The 16,415-nt window shown below is 42.6% G+C and overlaps 1 protein-coding gene across 3 annotated transcripts in view; it reads left to right on the forward strand.

The window, feature by feature from the left end:
• The window catches only part of GNL3L (G protein nucleolar 3 like), a 32,683-nt gene extending 22,155 nt beyond the window's left edge, over positions 1-10,528 (forward strand). For 2 of the 3 annotated variants that reach the window (XM_044763151.2, XM_044763152.2), the window contains exons 12-16: positions 20-162; positions 467-603; positions 2,424-2,551; positions 5,305-5,524; positions 7,117-10,528. In XM_044763151.2, coding sequence (XP_044619086.1) covers positions 20-162; positions 467-603; positions 2,424-2,551; positions 5,305-5,524; positions 7,117-7,199 — 711 coding nt within the window. In that variant the 3' untranslated portion in view covers positions 7,200-10,528. The other variant, XM_070501897.1, reaches the window with a different exon arrangement.
• Positions 10,529-16,415: the final 5,887 nt, after the last annotated feature.

Below are 16,415 nucleotides of genomic sequence, written 5' to 3' on the forward strand. Positions count from 1 at the left end.
CTTTTCCTCCCTTTACCAGATTTCCAACTATTACGGTGTCTCTGGGTTCCAGACCACTGAGCACTTTCTGACTGCAGTGGCCCACCGCTTGGGGAAGAAGAAGAAGGGAGGCATATACAGTCAGGAGCAGGCGGCCAAAGCTGTCCTGGCTGACTGGGTGAGGTGAGGAGGGGACTAGAGGTAAGGATGAGGCCCTCTGGGCGTCAGGTTCCACCAAGGGGCTCATCTATGTTCATTGCAGCGGTGGGGGCAGCCTGACTTCCTGGGTCCCAGGACAGGGAAGGCCAATGTCCTGCTCGGGAATTTATGGCCAGCGATTATCCAGCAGCTCAGCCTCTTGTTCAGGAGCCACTGTCTGGGTTTGCTTGTTGTCCCTCACTGTTTCTGATTTGGCAACTCATCTTCTCTTTGGTCATTTGTTCTCTTGATGACATCACTACCAATTTCCTCCCGCCTCCCAATGCAGCGGGAAGATCAGCTTCTATACACTTCCACCTGCCACCCACACTCTACCTGCCCATCTCAGTGCTGAGATCGTTAAGGAAATGACTGAGGTCTTTGACATTGAGGATACTGAGCAGGCCAACGAAGACACCATGGAATGTAAGTGGTGGTGAGTGGACTGGCCTGCCCAGCACTTTGTCTTGCCCTGGTGAAGCCACACAGACCTGACACCAAATCTCACATTTGACCTCCTCCTGCCCTGACCCTACTCTGGCTTTTGCAAAATTGTTTAACCAGCTCTAAGCATAGTGTCTTCTCCCACAAGGTGGAGAATTCTAATCTGGGCCATGGAGGTGGTTGTGGGCTCTTGTCAATAGGAAAAAATCAGCAAAGTACCTGGTACACAGTGAGATGCTCAGGAAATGTGAGGTTCCTTTCCCCATCTCTTGGGACCTGGAGTGGACTGAGACACTCCTCTCAAAAACCCCTTGTCTCATGTTGCCCTAAGCTTTGTCTCAGCCATTGCATGTCCGCTCCTAGATTTTATTCTCACCCCCATTGGCGAGTGAGGCATCTGAGTGACAGAAAGATGATATTTGCCAAATGGCGCATGGTCAGTGGCAGGCAGAGGTGGCATTCAAACCAGTTCTTCTGCCCTGTTGTCAAAGATTTCCCCAGTTCAGAGTAGCTGAGTGGGAATGGACTGCCTGGATTCAAATCCAAGTTTTGTTTCTTGTTAGCTGTATGATGCTGCACAAGTTGCTTAACTTCTCCATGTCTCAATGACATCATCTGTAAAACGGAGACACTAGCACCCACCTGATAAGATAATTGTGAAGACTTGTTTAATATGTAAAACCACTTAGAACAGTGCCTGGCATATAGTACATGCTTGGTAAATATTAGCTGTTATTAAGATGATTATTTGCTGGGGTACAGAGGTGTGTCTTTCAGAAACTCCTGTAGGAGTATCTCTTCAGATACTACCATTCTGCAGCCCTGGCTTATGGCTCCTCCTTCCTTCTCTATCCTACCCTAGAAGGGTGCCTGGTGCTCTCTGGGCCTGTCTGTGGGCACTCTAGAATAATGGAGAAAGCCCTAGCTGGACTGGCTTTCAGTTTTTATGTTTCTCTTGATGGCCAGTAGCTTTCCTCCTCTGGGCCTTTTAGTGTCCTTAGATCACAAATGAGGACTAGAGGACTTGCTCACTTCAGAGTTTATTCCCCATATGGCTTTGGGCAAGTCATTCCCCTTTCTGAACTTTACTTTCCTCTTCTCTCAAGTGGGCAATTGGGAGGAATTAGAGCTCATGTTCTTATGGTGATGCTTGACCCTGGCTGGATGTGAAGGCAAGAGAGGCTCTATCACTGAGCATGCACTTTGGAAAAAGATTGAGGTCTGGGAAATTGAGAAGAGGGAGAGGTTAATGGTGAGAGTTTCCTGGAGGAGTTGGCCCTAGTGTTGGACCTTGAAGAGTGAGTAGAGATTAGAGGCCCAGGGGAGGGGCTGAGGGTAAAGTTTAGAAACAGGTGTGAGCGTAGTATGGGCCTAGGGCAATGGGTACATTTGTGGTTTGCAGTGGAGGTCAGCTCCAGGCAAGGGGCCAGAGGGAGGGGGAGAGAGGCCTGGTCCTGGAGAGGGAATCCCAGTTGCTACCATTTACAGAACAGTGTCTTGGGCCAGTGCATTTCAGGAATCCTCTGCTATGACTCACAGCACCCCTGTGTCATAGGGCTTATGGCATTCTCATTTTCCAGATGAGGAAACTGAGGTTCCAAGATCAGCTCCATCAGGCGAGTACCCTACTACAAAACCCAGGCCTTTAATCCTTTGTCATATGGCCTCTCAGCAGGAATGAAAGAACTGTCCTTCCCAACTCCTCTGGGCAGCATCCACATATCTTTTCCACTGAGGCCTGACCAGGGGGCTGGCATCAACGAAAAGCCAGGGCCCTGACAGTGGTGTTGGTTGTGTTAAAGGCTTGGCCACTGGAGAATCTGATGAGCTGTTGGGTGACGTGGACCCGCGCGAAATGGAGATCAAGTGGCTCCATTCTCCGATGATGAAAATAGCAGATGCCATGGAAAATAAAACCACCGTGTATAAGGTACCTGTTCCGTTTCTTCATGGCAACTCTTGCTTACCCAGGGCTCTGGGAAGTGGTCAGTCCCTTCTGCCTGGCTCCCGCGAGGTCTGCCTATAATGGTAGGGAGACATGGATTGTTCACTCACTCACTCTGGGCTCCCTGGGTGCCTGGCTGGGTGTGTCATTTGCCAAGCACTGGCAGGTCCAAGGACGAGGCATGCTGTCTCAATCAAGCAGCTTTCCTAGCCCGACTCCAGCCCAGAGAACAGGTATCCCTGTCTAGCCCCCCAGTTGTTCAGGTTGCACACGTAAGTATCCCTGACTCTTCCTTCCCTTTATCTAGTATCCAGTATCCCATAATAGTCAGCACCTAGTCCCCTGGCTTCTCCCTCCTAAATCTCTTGAGAAGCTGTTGGCTTGTTTCTGTCCTTACTATTCCTATAAGCCTAGTCTAAGCTTCCAATCCTCTCTTACCTGGACATGTGTCCCATGGTTTCTAATTTCCTGATCTGACCATGTCACCTCCCCTTTCATGACTCCCCAGCACCTACAGGATCAAGTCGATATGCCGTGTTGCAGGCTTTTTCAGCCTCCTCTTCTGCCAATCCCCCCATCTCTGCCCTTCAGGAGGTCACAGTTTAGTGGGTTTCAGACACAGACATCTGCGCTATGGTAGGATACATATAAGCTAGGGGTGGAGGCAGAGGTTGGGAAAGCATAGATCTAAGGGCTCTGACCTTTACTACTTGTGGGTCAGGGAAGTCTTCCTAGAGGCCTTGATGCTTGTGCCATCTCTTGAAGGCTGACAAATTCTCTGGACAAGGAGGGCAGCAGCCCATGGGGGAGGGCGCAGCCTGTGCTCATGGCAAGGCTCAAAAAGAGAGCGTGGTGTTTTGGGGAAATTGTTAGTGGTGTAGGGTGGCTGGAGTGGGAGTGGAAGAGAGGAAAGATGAACCTGGAATCAGATCACAGAAGGCCTTGAGTTTGAGTTTCAACCATGGGTAGTAGGAAAACACTGAAAGTTGATCGGTTTTTCCAAAGGGTTTTACTTTTTTTTCCATTTTGTTTATTTAAAATATTTTTTCTTTTTATTTATTTTTTGACTAGGTAATACATGTATAAAATTTAAAAGGCACTAAAGGGTATACAGTGAAAAGTAAGTCTCTGTCTTGCTTCTATCTCCCGACCACCCTGTCCCCTCCTTGGAGGCTGTCACTATTAGCAGACTTGAGCATCCTTTCAGAACTATTCCATCTTTATACACACATATATATACCTACAAGCAGATACAGAGATCTATTTTAATTCAAATAGTAGCATGCTATTCATATTGTTCTGCACTTTGCTTGTTTCACTTAGGAATACATCTTGTAGATTGTTCTTATCTGGGAGGGTTTCTTAAGCAGGGAAGCAACATGGTCAGGTTTGTGTATTAGAACTATCACTGGCGGCTGGGGCAAAAATCAGGTTAGAAAGAAAGGGGCCGGGGGGAGGCAGGGAGTCCAGGAAGGAAACTGTCACGTGTACTCTGTAAGAGATGATGAGACCTGCACTGGGGCAGTGTCAGGAATCACACCATTCCCATCCTTACATAGTTTCAAAGGTTCCCCTGGTGCTTACAGGAAAATCACTGTCAAGTTGTATATTTAAGGCTATCCCCTGATAATATTTCTCACTGAGTCCATAAGCCCCAGAACCTACCATTTTTCCTCAGGGACCTGTAGTAGTTCTCCACTTACACTACGAGTTCCAGACTCAGGTTCAGGGCCCTGAGCAGGGTCACTCCATTGCACAAGTGTGGGAGATACCATTTTGGTGTGCTATATTGTGAATGGTGCCCCCCTGCAACCCCAGAGTTGTATAGTGTGGTAGCCTTGCCTTTTCCCCACTATAGTGTAGCAGGTGGTCATACATATATAAGCCTGTCTGCTTGGGTTCTAATTTATTCCACTGCTTACTAGCTGTGTGACCTTAGGTGCCTTGTTTGTCATATAGCATTGTTGCAAGGATTAAGTGAGTTAATACATATGCATGTGTACCTGTATACATATACCTAAATATGTATACATACGCATATATGTATGTGCTTAGAATGGTACCTTGCACATAGTGAGCTTTCTGTCAATACCAACTTTTACTACCCACATCTACCTTCCACTCCAGCCAAACAGACACTGTTTTGGGTGCCCAGGTATGCTCTGTGTTTTTCCAATTTTCACTCAGGAATGACCTTCCCATCAATAGAACTGTGTTGACCACGACCATCCTCTTAACGTCTGCCACTTATGCTGCGTCTCTCTGGTGGGCACTTACTGCACTCTGACTTGTGGTATGGTTGATTGTATCCTCTTTAGCCTAGTTGTTTCCCAAAGATGGGGCTGCATCTGACTCATTTCTCTAGCATTTCCCCACACAGAGCTGGGCACAAAATAGTTGTCAGAAAATATTTGTCAAATTGAGTAAGACCTTGAAGGGTCACTGGAGCAAAGAATCATTGTAATACCAGTTGTCGTTGATCAGGTAACTCTGCTTTTTCATTTTATTCTTATAAAAGCCATGCAAGCTACCCATTGTCCACTCCCATTTCACAGAGGAGCAAACTGTGACTGAGAGCTTAGCTAAGCACCTAATTTGTGGTGGAGCCAAACTTAGAGCTTAGTTCTGCATGGCTCCAGGCTCCCTGTTCTTACCTAAGCTTGTCCCTGCCTCCTCTGCAGAAGTCTTTGGAGGTACTCTGGGGACCCAGACCTCACTGTTATCCTCTCTCTCCCCAGATTGGAGATCTCACTGGGTATTGCACCAATCCAAACCGTCATCAGATGGGGTGGGCTAAGCGCAATGTGGACCACCGCCCCAGGAACGATAGCACAGTGGACGTCTGCCCAGTAGACCGCCGCCCAATGCTGCAGAGGATCATGGAGACGGACCCCCTGCAGCAGGGCCAGGCTCTGGCATCTGCCCTGAAGAATAAGAAGAAGATGCAGAAGCGTACAGGTGGGGGCACCTGACCACCCCCCTGTGCTCCATAAAGAGCCCACCCGGGGCCTTGATTTAGGGGCTCCTGAATGAGTATCTCCATGTATCCAGCCCCAGACCAGGGTTAGAGGGCAGGGGTGGGTTAGGAGGCTCACCTACTAGCACAATGGTTCTCAAACCTTAGCTTATATTAGAATTGCCTGGAAGGTTCTTAAAACAGATTTCTGGGACCCACCGCCAGAGTTTCTAATTGAGTAGGTTGGCTGTGGGGCCTGCTAATTTGTGTTTCTAACTGTTTCCCAGTTGATGTTGATGTTGCTCCTCTGGGGACCACACTTGGAGAACCGCTGGCCTAGCCTATATATCAAATAGACACCATTTATTTATCATCTGCTTTCTATGTGTTAGGAACCTTACTGGCTATATATAACGTTTACTTTATCACTAGGCAATACACTCAAGGTACAAAAGGATATATAGTAAAATGTCTCTCTCCTACCCATCCCCTAGTCATCCAGGCCTACCCCGATAGGCAACTAGTTAATTTCTTATATCTCATTCCTGAGATAGGAACACAGGCAAATACCTATATATTCTTTGTTCTCTTTTTCTATACAAATGCCAATCTACTGAACGTACAGTTTTGCCACATTATTTTTCCATTCACTATGTATTGGGGATATTTCCATGTCAATTCACAAAAGAACTTCCTCCATTTTGATGGTGGTCCGTTGTGTGGCTGGCCCATTTAGGTCTTCATGGCATACTGATCTTCACTAACTTATTGTGAAAGTCTTATCCTCATTTGGTAACTGAGGAAACTCAGGCCCAGAGATGTTAAGTGACACACTCAAGGTAAGACAATTAATATTTGATGGAGACAAAATGCAAACCTAGGATTGATTGACTCCATTGGCCCAGTTCTTTCAATTAGGCTGTGTTTATAACCATTCACTGTTGGCCTGATTCCACCCTGACTCCTGGGAATCCCCAGATGAATTGCTCGTGAAGTCCTGGTCTTATTGGAGAGTGGAGAGGAGAGAAGAAAACAGACATTGTCAGCACACTGAAGACATAGAAAGCATAGTGAGGGAACCTAACTCAGCCTGGAGATGGTGGTGGAGTAGGGGTGATCAGAGAAGGCTTCCTGGAGGAGGTGATGTTTGAGGGGAATCTTGAGGAACATAACTATTCCTCAGTGTGCCTCGAGGAATGGGAGGTGAGCTTTCAGGCGCAAAGCTCTTACAGTCATGCTGCCTCTTTGCTGTGAGTGCTTTGAGGGTACTGGCAGAATGCTAAGTTCAACACGGTAAAAAAAAACTTGCTGTTTTGATACTAGGAAGGGATAAAAATACTTGGATCCCAGTGAATCTGACACTCTGAGATAGAAGCTACGTAGGGGTGATCATTTCACAGGTAGACAATGGTTCTACCCGTGAGGTTGAGCAGTGGCTGCCAGCAGCCCACCAGTTGTTTTGTGTAGTGTTGAGAGGTAAATGAGCCAGTTTCGGAGTTTGGTGCAGGCCAAGGATAGATGTAGGCTAACTCCTGCAGGCTTCCTTTTGGCAAGCTAGCCACCCAAGTGACTGCCTGTATTTCTCCATCTGCAGATAAACTTGCCAGCAAGCTGTCTGATACCATGATGTCTGTCCTCGACCTCTCTGGCAACGCTGATGACAGTGCTGGTGACTGATGGACTGATCTCACCCCCCAACTCCAAGCACCAGTTTCAGTGGGATAGGGGAATACAGATGGAATGGTTTGCTTCTCCCTGAAGCACCTAAATATTAAAAGAAGCCCCACCGTGCTGCCCCCCCCCCACCTCCCACCACACACACGGTGTTTCGTCCATTCTTCAGGAAAAAAAAAAGTCTCTAGTGGCTGAAACTGGCAAACCCAATACCCTTATTTAACCCCCACTTCCTTTTACAAGAGAAATAAATCATCAGCAGATCCCTGAGGCTAACAGTTTATCCCCAATCCTGTAGGTTGGACTGGTTGGAGGGCTGACCCCTCATAAAACCCTCTTGGACAGCTAAACCTGCAGCTAGAGGCTAGGTTGCTGGTGGATCTGGGGGGGGGGGGGGGTGTGGTCCTGGAAGGGTGATGATTTCTTTACCAGTCCACAACAGATCTCAGCGACAAGACGTTCCTGCAATGGGCTACAGGCCATCTGTCTTCCTCCCACCCAAATCCACAGATCCTCACCTGGGCGGCAGAGGGAGTAGGGGGAACAGTGATGAGCCTTCTGTGTCTCTGGAAGGGTCTGGGGATAGGATATAGGAAAGAAGAGAACACACAAGCCTGGCTGGTGATGAAGTGTGGTAAACACTACCTTGTTTGCACGAAGGGAAAATAAGGCACCATTTTGTAGGCTGGCTGGGTGCCTTAGGGGCAAGCCCTGCCTTGGGGCATTCCTGGGTAGACTGAGTTGGAGGAATCCCTTGAACTGAAGCATTCTGTCTGGGCCCTGCCCTTGTGTGACCATGTCTCATCCAGTACCAGCATTTGAATTCTGTGATTCAAAAAGGTGCTGTTGCCATTTATTCACAGGCTGCATCCTCAAGAGCTTCTGTATCTGGGGTGCACCAGGCAACTCCTTTTCCAGTGTCTAGAAGTCATTATACCCCATTAAATATAATTAGCCACCTCCTCCAGAGGAGCTTACGCCATCAGACGGGGGCAGTGGGCCCAAGCAGTCCCAGGGGCCCTCAGAAAGGGACTGGGGTAGATGATGGCAGCAGAAACACAATCTTCTCACTTCCCCAGGGGTGGTTTTAGTTATGCATACGACCTTAGTTCCCAGCAGTCTACCCAAGACTCATCACATCTGAAAGATGTGATGCTTAGATTAGATTGCTTCAGTCTTTGCCTACTACCCCAAACTTCCACACCTTCTTTGGACCCACAGCCACATCTTAGCCTTGTCTTTCATGCTGTCATCCTCTAATTTATTACTCAAATCCTAGGAGTGGAGCCATGTGGTGGAGTGGTGAGCGCCCTTGGCTTGCAGGCTGATCAGCAGGGAAGTGCACACTGCTGCGTTCCAGGGCAGCCAAAGGAGAGAATTATGTATTGCTTAAGCACAAACTGCACCAAACCCTGGAAACCTGTTATCTCCTTTAACCCTCAGTATAGCTCTGCCAGTAAGGGATTAGCCTCTTCATGTGAAAGATAAAGAAGCAGGCTCAGAAATTTGTCAGGGTGTACCTAAGATGACATGTTAAGTGGTGGTGCCAGGATTGGAAGCCAGGTGTGATAAAACCTTATGCAGGCCCTTTCCTCTGTGTTATACTGCCTCCTTAACATTAAGTACCTACTGTGTGCCAGTTTGTGTTATCAAGCCCTTTAAATACATTCTTGCTTTTTTTTGTTTTAAAAAATAGGGTCTTGAGGGCCAGTCCCATGGCTGAGTGGTTAAGTTTACACACTCCCCTTTGGCGGCCCATGGCCTCGCCTGTTTGGATCCATGGAGTGGCTATGGCACGGCTCATCAGGCCATGCTGAGGTGGCGTCCCACATAGTGCAACCAGAGGCACTCACAACTAGACTGTACAACTATGTACTGGGGGCTTTGGGGAGAAGAAGAAGGAAAAAAAGATTGGGAACAGATATTAGCTCAGGTGCCAGTCTTAAAAAAAATAGTCTTGTAAAAATTCTACTCTGAGTCCCCTTGGATGGGGTCCAACTTATTTCACACTATCTTATCAAACTCTGCTGGTAGATAATAGTTTTACAATGGAAAGTTGGATACCAGGACAGCTAAGGCCATTTTACAACCATATGGTATTTCATGATTTAACATTTAAAATATTTTCTAGTACTCTTAAGAGATCCTGGTAAGTAAGTACTAGAAATAGAGTAGTCTCTAGATGAGTAAGAAGCAGCGTAGGAACATAATTTGGCCCAAATCAAACAGATGAACTAAAGTAGTCATGTCAGGTTAAGAATCTGGGACTCCAGATTCTCTACAGCCTATGATAAGTTTTTAAAAAAGCTGTTTCTTTTTTTAAAGATTTTATTTTTTTTCCTTTTTCTCCCCGAAGCCCCCAGTACATAGTTGTATGTTCTTCGTTGTGGGTCCTTCTAGTTGTGGCATGTGGGACGCTACCTCAGTGTGGTTTGATGAGCGGTGCCATGTCCGCACCCAGGATTCGAACCAACGAAACACTGGGCCGCCTGCAGGGGAGTGCACGAACTTAACTACTCGGCCACGGGGCCAGCCCCCCAAAAAAGCTGTTTCTTGAGACTTTTCCCTCTTACCTTTTTTTTTTTAAATTAAGGTATAATTTACATACAATGAAGTTCATCCTTTTTAAGTTCTGTGAGTTTGGACTAATGTACACAGTAGTGAATCACCATCACGATCAAGATGTAGGATAATTACATCGCCCCCAAAACTCCCGGATCCCTTTGTAGTTAACCCCAGCCCTAGCCTCAGATCCTGTCAACCACCGATCAGTTTTCTGTCCCTATAGTTTTGCTTTGGCATGAATATCATGTAAAAATAATCCTACAGTATATAGGCTTATTTTATGCCTATAGATTTTTAAATTTTATTTTAAAAATTTACACAGAATAGAATTCCCTCTGGCGTATAGTTCTGTAAGCTTTGACAAATACGTATAGTTGTGTAACCAACACAAGATTCAGAACAGTTCCATTATCCCTCGCCCTCCACCACCAAATTTATTCCTGCTGCTTTATAGTACAAAACTCTCTACCCCTAACTCCTGGCAACCCTGGTTTGTTCTTTGTCATTAGAATTTTCTCTTTTGGAGAGTGTCATATAAGTGGAATTATACAGTATTTAGCCTTTTGAGACTGGCTTCTTTCACTAAGCATAATTCATTTGACATTCATCCACATTATTGGGTCTATCAATAGTTCCTTATTTCTGAGTCTTACTCCATTGTATGGATGTACTGCCATTGGTCTCTCCATTCTCCAGTTGAAGGGACGTTGAGTTGTTTCTAGTGTGGGACAATTACAAATAAAGCACCTGTAAATATTTGCATGCAATTTTTTGTGTTTTCATTTCTCTAGAGTAAATACCTAGATTTGGATTGCTGGGATATTTGGTAAGTATATGTTTAACATTCTCAGATGCTGTAAAACTGTTTCTCAGAGTAGCTCTACCATTTAGCATTCCCATCAGTGGATGAAAGTTTCAGTTTCTCCACATCCTTTGCAGCACTGGGCATTGTCAGTTTTTTGACAGCTATTCTAGTAGGATGTAGTTGTATCATTGTGGTTTTGATTTACATTTCCCTACTGACTGATGACTTGGGTATATTTTCATGTGCTTATTTGCCATTCATATATCTCTTTGGCAAAGTGCTCAGATCTCTTGCACAGTTTGTATTTTTTATTGTTGAGTATTGGAAATTCTATATTTATATTGAATACAAGTTCTTCTTTTTGAGTTCATAATAGTTTACATCATTGTGAAATTTCAGTTGTACATATTTCTTGTCACTACGCAAGTGCTCCCCTTCACCCCCTGTGCCCACCCCCCACTCCCCTTCCCCTGGTAACCACTGAACTGTTTTCTTTGTCCATGTGTTTGTTTGTATTCCACATATGAGTGAAATCATATGGTGTTTGTCTTTCTCAGTCTGGCTTATTTCGCTTAGCATAATTCCCTCCAGATCCATCCACGTTGTTGCAAAAGGGAGAATTTTGTCTTTTTTTATGGTTGAATGGTATTCCATTGTATATATATGCCACATCTTCTTTATCCAATCATCAGTCGATGGACACTTGGAATGTTTCCATGTCTTGCCTATTGTGAATAATGCTGCAATGAACATAGGGGTGCATATGTTACTTTGGATTGTTGATTTCAATTTGTTTGGGTAGATACCCAGTAGTGGGATAGCTGGGTCATAAGGTATATCTGTTTAGTTTTTTGAGGAATCTCCATACTGTTTTCCATAGTGGCTGCACTAGTTTGCATTCCCACCAAGCATACAAGTTCTTTACCAGATGCAGTTGACCTTCCGGATCCACATATACTATGTTTGTAATCCGTGGTTGGTTGAATCTTCGGATGGAGTCGACTAAAGGACTAGAGCGTCCGTGGATTTTGGTATCTGCAGGGGCGTCCTGGAACCAATCCTCCACGGGTACGGAGGGACTACTATATATACTTTGTAACATTTTGTCCCAATCTGTGGCTTGTCTTTTCATTCTCTAAAAGGTGTCTTGTTTTTTTTCATTCCGAAAAAGCTTTTTTGACAGATTGGGTTCTTTTTTTAATTTTTAAAAATTGCAGTAAAATGCATATAACAAAATTTACCATCTTAACCATTCTTACGTGTACAAGTTCAGTGGCATTAAATACACTCACATTGTTGTGCAACCATCACCACAATCCATCTTCAGAACTCTTTTCATCTTGCATAACTGAAACTGTACCCACTAAACACTAACTAATTCCTCCCTACCCCCAGCCCCTGGCAACCACCATTCTACTTTCTGTCTCTGAATTTGGCTACTCTTTGTACCTCATATAAGTGGAATCATAGAGTATTTGTCCCTTTGTGACTGGCTTTTTTCACTTAGCATAATGTCTTCATGGTTCATCCATGTTGTAGCATGTGTCAGAATTTCCTTCCTTTTTAAGGCTGAATAATATTCCATTGCAGTATATACCGTATTTTCTTTATCCATTCATCTGTTGATTGACACTTGGGTTACCTTCATCTTTTGGCTGTTGTGAATAATGCTTTAAGCATGGGTGTGAAAATATCTCTTTGAATCTCTGCTTTCAATTATTTTGGGTATATATCTAGAAGTGGAATTGCTGGATCATATGGTAATTCTATTTTTAATTTTTCTGAGTAAACACCATACTGTTTTCTGTAGCAGCTGCAATGTTTTACATTTCTATCAACAGTGCACTAGGGTTCCAGTTTCTCCATATCCTTTCCAACACTTGTTCTTTTCTTTTATTTTTTGATAGTAGTGACCCTAGTAGGTGTAAAGTGATATCTCATTGTGGTTTTGATTTGCACTTCCCTAATGATTAGTGATGTTGAGCATCTTTTTATGTGTTTATTGGTCATCTGTATATCTTCTTCAAGAAATGTCTTCTTTGCCCATTTTTTAATTGGGTTCTTTGTGTTTTTTGGTTGAGTTGTAGAAGTTCTTTATATATTCTATATACTAACCCCTTATCAGATAAATTGGAAATGTTTTCTCCCTTTCCATGGGTTGCCTTTTCGTTCTGTTAATTGTGTCCTGTAGTACACAGTTTTTAATTTTGATGTAGTACAATATTTTTGCTTTTGTTGTCTGTGCTTTTGGTATCATATCCAAGAAATCATTGCCGAATTCAATGTCATGAAGATTTCTCCCATGTTTTATTCTAAGAGTTTTATAGTTTTAGCTCTTAATGTTTAGGTCCTTGATCTATGTTGAGTTAATTTTTGTATATAGTGTAAGGTGAGTTTCTAATATTGTTCTTTTACATGTGGATATCCAGTTTTCCCAACACTGTTTTTTCATATAAACACTTTTGAAGAAAAGAAAATTTTAATTTTGGTGATGTTTAATTTATCATTTTATTCTTGTATGGATCATGCTTTTGGTGTAATATCTAAGGAATCTTTTCTAACATAAGTTTACAATGGTTTTCTCTTATGTTTCTTTTTAAGAGTTTTATAGTTTTAGGTTTCACATTTACGTCTGTGACCCATTTTGAGTTAATTTTTGTGTATGGCACAAGGTATGGATCCACTTTCATTTTTTTTGCATATAGTTACCCGATTGTTCTAGCAGTGTGTGTTGAGAAGGATATCCTATCTCCATTGCATTTTCTTTGTGCTTCTGTCAAAAATCAGTTATATATGTGTGGGTTTATTTCTGGAACCTCTATTCTGTTCCATTGATGTATTTGTCTATCTTTATGCCAATACCATACTGAGTTTGGTTACTGTAGCTTTATCATAATTTTTGAAATCAGATAACCTTAGTCTTTTAGTTTGTTCTTTTCAGAGTTGTTTTTGCTCTTTGGGGGTCTTTTGTATTTCCCTATGAATTTTAGAATTAGCTTGTCTATTTCTACAAAAAAGCCTGCTGAATTGCACTGAATCTATAGATCAGTTGAGGGGGGAGGGGAGAATTTGACATCTTAACAATGTTAAACTTTGGCTCATGAGCAAGTATATTCCTCCATTTACTTCGGCCTTCTTTAACTTTTCTCAGCAATATTTTGTAGTTTTCAGAGTACAAGTCTTTCACATTTTTTCAGGTTTATCCATAAATATTTTATTTTATAAATAATATATGTTTTAAAATTTTTATTGAGTTTATGATAGTTTACACCCATGTGAAATTTCAGTTGTATGTTATTGTTTGTCAGTCGTGTTGTAGGTGCACCACTTCACCCTTTGTGCCCATCCCCCACTCGACCTTTCTCCTGGTAGCCACTAATCTGTTCTCTTTGTCTACATATTTAACTTCCACATATGAGTGGAGTCATACAGAGTTCGTCTTTCTCTATCTGGCTTATTTCACTTAACATAATTCCATCAGGGTCCATCCATGTTGTTGTGAATGGGATGATTTTATTCTGTTTTATGGCTGAGTAGTATTCCATTGTATATATATACCATATCATCTTTATCCAGTCATCAGTTGATGGACACTTAGGTTGCTTCCACATCTTGGCTATTGTAAATAATGCTGCAATGAACATAGGGGTGCATGGGACTTTTGGAATTGCTGACTTCAAGTTTTTTGGATAGATACCCAGTAGTGGGATGGCTGGGTCATATGGTATTTATATTCTTAATTTTTTGAGAAATCTCCATACTGTTTTCCATAGTGGCTGCACCAGTTTGCATTCCCCCCTGCAGTGTATGAGGGTTCCTTTTTCTCCACAAACTCTCCAACATTTGTTACTTTTCGTTTTGGTTATTTTTGCCATTCTAATGGGTGTAAGGTGATATCTTGGTGTAGTTTTGATTTGTATTTCCCTGATGATCAGTGATGATGAGCATCTTTTCATGTGCCTATTGGCCATCCATATATCTTCTTTGGAGAAAAGTCTCTTCATGTCTCCTGCCCATGTTTTGATTGGGTTGTTAGTTTTTTTCTTGTTGAGTTGTATAAGTTCTTTATATATTTTGGATATTAACCTCTTAGCAGATGTATGGCTTGCAAATATCTTCTCCCAATTGTTAGGTTGACTTCTCGTTTTGTTGATGGTTTCCTTTGCTGTGCATAAGCTTTTTAGTTTGATGTAGTCCCATTTGTTTATTTTTTCTATTGCTTCCCTTGCCCAGTCAGACATGACATTTGAAAATATGCTGCTAAGAACAATGTCAAAGAACGTAGTGCCTATGTTTTCTTCTAGAAGTTTCATGGTTTCAGGTCTTACATTCAAGTCTTTAATCCATTTTGAGTTAATTTTTGTGTATGTTGTAAGATAATGGTCTACTTTCATTCTTTTGCATGTGGCTGTCCAGTTTTCCCAGCACCATTTATTGAAGAGACTTTCCTTTCTCCATTGTATGTTCTTGGCTCCCTTCTTGAAAATTAGCTGTCCATAGAGGTGTGGTTCTATTTCTGGGCTTTCAATTCTGTTCCATTTATCTGTTTGTCTGTTTTTGTGCCAGTAACATGCTGTTTTGATTACTACAGCTTTTAGTGTGTTTTGAAGTCGGGGATTGTGATGCCCCCAGCTTTGTTCTTTTGCTCAGGATTGCTTTGGCTATTCGGGGTCTTTCCTTGTTCCATACAAAATTTTGGATTCTTTGTTCTATTTATATGAAGAATGTCTTTTGGATTCTGATGGGCAGTGCGTTGAATCTTTAGATTGCTTTAGGTAGTATGGACAGTTTAATTATGTTTATTCTTCTGACCCATGAACATGGAATATCTTTCCATTTGTTTATGTCTTCCTCCATTTCTTTCAATAATGTCTTATAGTTTTCACTGTACAGGTCTTTCACCTCTTTGGTGAAGTTTATTCCTGGATATTTTATTCTTTTTGTTGTGATTGTAAATGAGATTGCATTCTTGATTTCTCTTTCTGCTAGTTCATTGTTAGTGTATAGAAATGCAACTGAGTTTTTAAAATTGATTTTGTACCCTTCGTCTTTGCTGTAGTTGTTGATTATTTCTAATAGTTTTCTGGTGGATTCTTTAGGGTTTTCTATATATAGAATCATGTCATCTCCAAATCATGAAAGTTTCACTTCTTCATTGCCTATTTGGATTCCTTTTATTTCTTTTTCTTGTCTAATTGTTCTGGCCAAAACCTCCAGTACTATGTTGAATAGGAATGGCGAGAGTGGGCTCCCTTGTTTTGTTCCTGTTCTCAGAGAGATGGCTTTCAGTTCTTCACTATTAAGTATGATGTTGGCTGTGGGTTTGTCATATATGTCCTTTAGTATGTTGAAGTGCTTTCTTTCTATACCCATTTTATTGAGAGGTTTTTTTTTTTCATAAATGGATGTTGGATGTTGTCAAATGCTTTCTCTTTGTCTATTGAGATGATCATGTGATTCTTATTCCTCATTTTGTTAATGTGCATCACATTGATTTGCAGATGTGGAACCATCCCTGTGTCCCTGGCATAAATCTCACTTGATTGTGGTATACAGTCCTTTTAATATATTGCTGCATTCAGTTTGACAATAGTTTGTTGAGGATTTCTGCATCTAAGTTCATCAGCAATATTCACCTGTAGTTTTCCTTCTTTGTATTGTCCTTGACTGGTTTTGGTATTAGGGTAATGTTGGCTTCATAGAATAAGTTAGGAAGCATTCCATCTTCTTCAAATTTTTGGACTAGTTTGAGAAGGATAGGTATCAAATATTCTTTGAATGTTTGGTAGAATCCTCCAGAGAAGCCATCTGCTCTTGGACTTTTGTTTTTTGGCAGGTTTTTACTTGTG

Source organism: Equus asinus, chromosome X, assembly GCF_041296235.1.
Source record: "Equus asinus isolate D_3611 breed Donkey chromosome X, EquAss-T2T_v2, whole genome shotgun sequence".
In the NCBI taxonomy this organism is placed as follows: domain Eukaryota; kingdom Metazoa; phylum Chordata; class Mammalia; order Perissodactyla; family Equidae; genus Equus; species Equus asinus.